At 60.7% G+C, this 5,853-nt stretch overlaps 1 protein-coding gene across 1 annotated transcript; it reads right to left on the bottom strand.

Annotated features, from left to right (window-relative positions):
- VARS2 (valyl-tRNA synthetase 2, mitochondrial) lies at positions 1–5,850 on the bottom strand (the record flags this gene model as incomplete). Its single annotated transcript, XM_065735085.1, is given in 22 exon segments — positions 1–133; positions 284–406; positions 1,102–1,280; positions 1,345–1,488; positions 1,943–2,054; positions 2,133–2,333; positions 2,658–2,810; positions 2,891–2,995; positions 2,997–3,039; positions 3,132–3,189; positions 3,192–3,204; positions 3,295–3,336; positions 3,338–3,364; positions 4,128–4,214; positions 4,216–4,233; positions 4,310–4,435; positions 4,516–4,586; positions 4,919–5,109; positions 5,367–5,383; positions 5,386–5,445; positions 5,559–5,640; positions 5,744–5,850. Coding segments are annotated over 22 exon segments (2,073 nt in total), but the record flags the coding sequence as incomplete, so codon positions are not given.
- Between the last annotated feature and the right edge of the window lie 3 nt (positions 5,851–5,853).

Raw genomic sequence — 5,853 nt, 5'->3', positions numbered from 1 at the left:
GGCTTGTTAAGGGATTTTCCTATGGGGTTTTATTGGGATTCTCCATCCTGGGGGGTCCCCCTTCCTCCTGGAGGGGTCCCAATGCTTCCAGAGCCAGGGTGAGGAGGGCGAGCTCAGAGCGTAGGCTGCAAATCTGGGGGGTGATGGTGGGGGGGTCGGAGGAGTGGGGAGAAAAGAGAAAATACGGCGTTAACGAGAGCAGCACTAATCAAGTGCCTTCCCCCACAGCAAATGAGGTTAATGGGTTAATTGACAATGTTAATTAGTTAACGAGAGCCCCTACCTGGCGCTGGTGGGGGGAGGAGGATGAGGGGTCCCCCCTGGGGGTGAGGGCGTGGAGGCGGCGCTGGAGGCTGAGGCTGCGGGCACGGAGCCGGGCGTGCTCAGAGTGGGGGTCCACCAGACCCTGCGGGGGACAGAGGCATCCCATAATAGCACTGGATCCTCACCTCTGTCCTCCAACATCCCACCATGCCCCACAGTCCTCCAAAATCCCATAATGTCACGGGATCCCCACCTGAGTCCTCCATGATGCAATAGGGGGTCCCCTCCAACATCCCATAGTATCATAGAGTCCTTTGACATCCCATAATACCCCCAAGACCCCAGGCCAGGTCTCCTGATGTCCCACAGTGCACTGCAGTCTTCCAACATCCCATAATACCCCCAAGACCCCAGGCCAGGTCTCCTGATGTCCCACAGCGCACTGCAGTCTTCCAACATCCCATAATACCCCCAAGACACCAGACCAGGTCTCCTGATGTCCCACAATGCATTGCGGTCTTCCAACATCCCATAATAATCCATGAACCCCTGACATCCCACAATGCATTGGGGTCCTCTGATATCCCACAGTGCATCGGGGTCCTCCCACTCTGGGTCCTCCAACATCCCACAATGCATCGGGGTCCTCCCACTCTGGGTCCTCCAACATCCCACAATGCATCGGGGTCCTCCCACCCCTGGGTCCTCCAACATCCCACAATGCATCGGGGTCCTCCCACTCTGGGTCCTCCAACATCCCACAATGCATCGGGGTCCTCCCACCCCTGGGTCCTCCAACATCCCACAATGCATCGGGGTCGCCGCAGTGCCACTCACCTGCAGACAAATGTGGACGTGGGTCCCAGCCCCCGTGGGAGCCCCCACCCATCCAGGCCCCACTTCTGGCCCCGCCCCCTCGGGGAGGAGCTCCACAGGCCCCGCCTGTGCCAGGGCCTGAAGAGTGGGGCTCAGCGCCAACATGGCGTCCTCCAGCGCTGTGGGGCATCGCACCATCACTATGGGGGACAGCGGGAGAGCCTCAATATTCCCACGTCCAGCAGCCATCTTGGGCTCTGATACCCCCATTTCTGGCGGCCATCTTGAGCTCTGATACCCCCCACTTCCGGTGGCCATCTTGGATCTTGCCACCCTCCACCCTGTCGGCCATCTTGAGCCCCAAAGTCTCACGACTTTCATCAGCCATCTTAGGCCTCCATGCCTCCACTACACGTGGCCACCTTGGGGGCCTCAATATGCTCACTCTTGTCGGCCATCTTGGGCCTCAACATCACCCCATTGGGCAGCCATCTTGGACCACTTCCGGTCTCCATCTTGGGTCCCAACATCCCCGCTTCCATCGGCCATTTTAGGCCTCGAGGCCTTGAGCTAATGCCAGCCATCTTGGGTCCTGATACCCCTACTTCTTTCAGCCATCTTGGGCTTCAACACCACTCCTTTCGGCGGCCATCTTGGGCCTCAAAGCCTCCGCTTCTGGTCTCCATCCTGGATCCCAACTTCTGTTGGCCACCTTGAACCCTGACACCCCCGACTCCACTCAGCCACCTTGGACCTCAATTCCCCCTCTCTTCCAGTGGCCATTGTGAGCCTCAATAACCCCCCCAACCCCTCAATTAACCACATCAGACCCCATCACCCACCCCTCATCTCAGCCACTCACCGCGTGGCCGCGCAGCGCCGAGGCGGAACGCATCCCTTAGGGCCCGCACGGTCCTGACCACCTCCCTCATGGCCTCCACCTCCGCCTCCACTTCAGGGCAGAGCCAATGGGCCTGGAAGGAGGGGAAACTGAGGCACGAGGCGGTGGGGACGGCACCCAGCAGACCCACGGGGCCATGCGTGGCACTCACCAGCGCGGCGGCGGAGGGGAACGGTGCGAGGCAGAGGGTGGAGGGTGCTGGGGGGGCACGGGGAAGGCGGTGCCACAGTTCCTCAGCCAAGAAGGGGGAGAGGGGGGCAAGGAGGCGAAGACCCAGCTCGGCGCAGCTCAGCAGCGTCTGTAGCGTGGATGGGTCCGGGTCGGGGCGGCGGAGAGAGGGTTTGACGGCCTCCTGGGGGCAGAGGGATGGGGTGAGGGTGGTGTGGGGATGGACAGAGGGACAAAGGGATGGATAGAGAGCAGGGGAAGGTTCGAGGAGACACAATGAGGGGATGCACGGACAGGTAGAAGCCGAAGGATTGAGGAGATGGAGAAGGTTGGGTTGGATGGACAGATGGACACAGTTAATAGTAGAAAAAGGCCAAGAATGAGTAGGATGGACAGATGGGTACGCTCAAGGAGGATCAAGCTTGAGGAGATGCAAGGGATTGAGGTGGATGGACGCAACACCGGGGCAGGACAGAGACATCTGCACAAAGACGGATGCACAACCCACCAAGTAGACGTCGCAGAAGGACCTGAGCCAGAAATGCTGTGCAGCAGCAGGTGGCCCCGTGCACCTCCAGAGCCTCCATCCTCCTCCCAAAGTCACCCACCGCCCGTGCCAGGCGCTCAGCACCCACCGGTCCATGGGAGCACGTGGGGCCGCCTGCCAACAACGGGGGAAAAATTGGGGGGTTTTGTTAAGGGGGAGGGGGGGGGGGGTAACCCCAGCCTCACAGCCCCCACCCCACCCCTGGTACCTTCCTCGGGGGGTTGGGGGATGAAGTGGGGACCGAGGGCGGCGAGGACGAACTTGACGGCGTTCCAGACTTTGTTGCAGAAGTGGCGTTGGGCTCAGCACGGCGGCCACGTCCAGGCGGATGTCATCGCCTTTTTTGGGGGGATAGGGGTGGTGGTTGAGGTGGGGAGGGGGGGGGGGGGGTGTTGGGGTCTTCCCCCCGTGTCCCCCCTCTACGTCCTCACCGTGGCATTGTGGGAGCACAGAGCCAGGCGGAGAGCGTCGGTGCCGCATTCGGGGATGCCGTGGGGAATTGGCGTTTCTGGGGGGGGGGGGGATTTGGAATTCTGGGGGGGGGACAAAAAAGGTTTGAAGGGGACAGAGGGGGTCCGGGGGGGACGTGGGGTCCCACCTGCCCCTCTGAGGCCACTGCCAGTTCATGGGGGTCCAGGACAGTGAGGGCGCAGCTTGTCCTGCAGCTCCTGCAAGACAAGAGACCCTACAATAACAAAGGGGGTGTTGTTGTGGGGGCAGGGAGAGACCCTACAATAAACAAAGGGGGTGTTGTGGGGGCAGGGAGAGACCTCATACAATAACAAAGGGGGTGTTGAGGGGGCAGGGAGAGACCCTACAATAACAAAGGGGGTGTTGAGGGGGGCAGGGAGAGACCCTAAAATAACAAAAGGGATTTCTATAGGGTGGGGGAGACCCTACAATAACAAAGGGGGTGTTGTGGGTGCAGGAGGAGACCCTACAATAACAAAGGGGGTGTTGTGGGGGCAGGGAGAGACCCTACAATAACAAAGGGGGTGTTGAGGGGGCAGGGAGAGACCCTACAATAACAAAGGGATTTCTATAGGGTGGGGGGAGACCCTACAATAACAAAGGGGGTGTTGAGGGGGCAGGGAGAGACCCTACAATAACAAAGGGGGTGTTGTGGGGGCAGGGAGAGACCTTACAATAACAAAGGGGGTGTTGAGGGGGCAGGGAGAGACCCTACAATAACAAAGGGGGTGTTGAGGGGGCAGGGAGAGACCCTACAACAACAAAGGGGGTGTTGAGGGGGCAGGGAGAGACCCTACAATAACAAAGGGATTTCTATAGGGTGGGGGAGACCCTACCATAACAAAAGGTTATCGTACAGATTATCAGGATCCCCTAACGACAGCAGGGGCCCCCCCCAGACAGAAACGTTTGTTATTGTAGGGTCTCTCCAAAACGATGTTTGTTATTTGTAGGGCCTACCTGCAGTGAAGCCCCACCGATAACATCCCGGGGGTCGATGACGTTCCCCAACGATTTGCTCATCTTCCGCCCCGCCGCGTCGCGCACACAGCGAGTGCAGCAGCACCTGGAACCAACAGGAATGGGACGTAGGGACGGAGACCCCTCAATTTTGGGGACAGTTTAGGACATTTTGGGGGTACCTGGGAGAAGGGCAGGCGCCCCGTGAGCTCCTGTCCCAGCATCACCATGCGTGCGACCCAAAAGAAGAGCAGATCGCTGCCCGTCTCCAGCAGCGTTGTGGGGTAGAAGCGATGCAGGTCGGGGGTCTGGGGGGGGCAGGGGGGCATGGGGAGGGTCACAGGGGTGTCCACGTGGTGTCCCCACGCTGTCCCCACGCTGTCCTCACCTCCTCGGGCCACCCCAGGGCGGCGAAGGGGAAGAGAGCGGAGGAGAACCACGTGTCCAGGACGTCGGGGTCTGTGGGAGATGGGGGTGGGGGTGAGGAGGGGGGAGGTGCGAAGAAATGGGGTTGGGGGGTCCTAAATGAGAAAAGAGGGGGCCAAAAGGGAATGTGGGGGTTCACGGGAGGATTTGGGGAGAAGGGAGGAAAGAGAACTTGGGTTTCGTAGGGAGATTTTGGGGGGGGGGGGTCTTGAGAATGTGGGGGGAGAAATCAGAATTTGGGAGTTAATGAGAATTTGGAGTTAATGAGAATTTGGGGTTCACAGGGGAATTCTGGAGGGGGGGGGGGATGGGAATGTGGAGGTTTGGGGGGAGCCAAGTGAGGATTTTGGACCCTCCCCCCTCACCTTGCTGCAGCTGTACGTCCCTGGGGTGGGCACGGCAGAGGCGGGCAGCTTCGTCCCGGGCTTCGTCCTCACTGCGTCCCACCACCCACAGCCCCGTGTCGGGGGGGTCCCCCACTGCGGGGGGGGCTCCCCCCACTTTGTAGGCGGGCACCCTGTGCCCCCACCACAGCTGTCGAGAGAGGCACCAATCCCTAAGGGAGGAGGGGGGGGGGGGGGGGATTAGGAAGAAGGGGGGGGGTCAGTAGAGGGGTAGGGACCCCCCCCCTCGAAAGGGTAAAATTTTGGGGGTACCTCCAACAGATCTTGGCTACACCACCTCAGGATTTTAGACACTTGGAGATCCCCCAAACATTTGCTAAGGGCTCTCCCCCCTCCCCCCCCCCCCCCCCCTCTCCTAACACACCCCAGAATTTTGGGGCGTTTTGGGGACCCCCCCTCCCCACCTCACCCCGCGTTGTCCATTCCACGGACTTCCAGTTCTTCTCGTGAAATTTGGGGATGAGCTGAAGGCGCCCCGATACCACCGCCTGGCGGGGGGGGGTGAAAAATCACATCGCTGTCACTCAGCAGTGTCCAATCCCCCCCCCCCCCCCAAACCAAATCATGTCCCCCCCACCCCACAGCAATGCCCCCACGTCACCTCACGGGCACGTTGTGCCATCTCCCGACACCTCAGGAACCATTGGTCCTTGAGGAGGTACTCGATGACGTCCCCTGAGCGGCTGTGGGGACACCGAGGACACCTCAGGGACATGTCACCCCACCCCCCCCCCACATCCCGGGGACATGTCCCAAAAGTGAGGGGGGGGGCGGGAGGGGGTGTACCTGCACATGGGCAGTGTCATGGCGTGGTCCTGGGTACCCCGGTACAGACCACGCTGGGACAGTGCTGTCACCACTTTGTCCCTTGCCACGAAGCGGTGGACGCCCTGGGG

Source organism: Cyrtonyx montezumae, unplaced genomic scaffold (assembly GCF_038088225.1).
Source record: "Cyrtonyx montezumae isolate F1298 unplaced genomic scaffold, pur_monq_1.0 scaffold_186, whole genome shotgun sequence".
Lineage (NCBI taxonomy): Eukaryota > Metazoa > Chordata > Aves > Galliformes > Odontophoridae > Cyrtonyx > Cyrtonyx montezumae.
The sequence above is the reverse complement of the archived record's forward strand: the minus strand, read 5'-3'. Positions and strand labels throughout refer to the sequence as shown.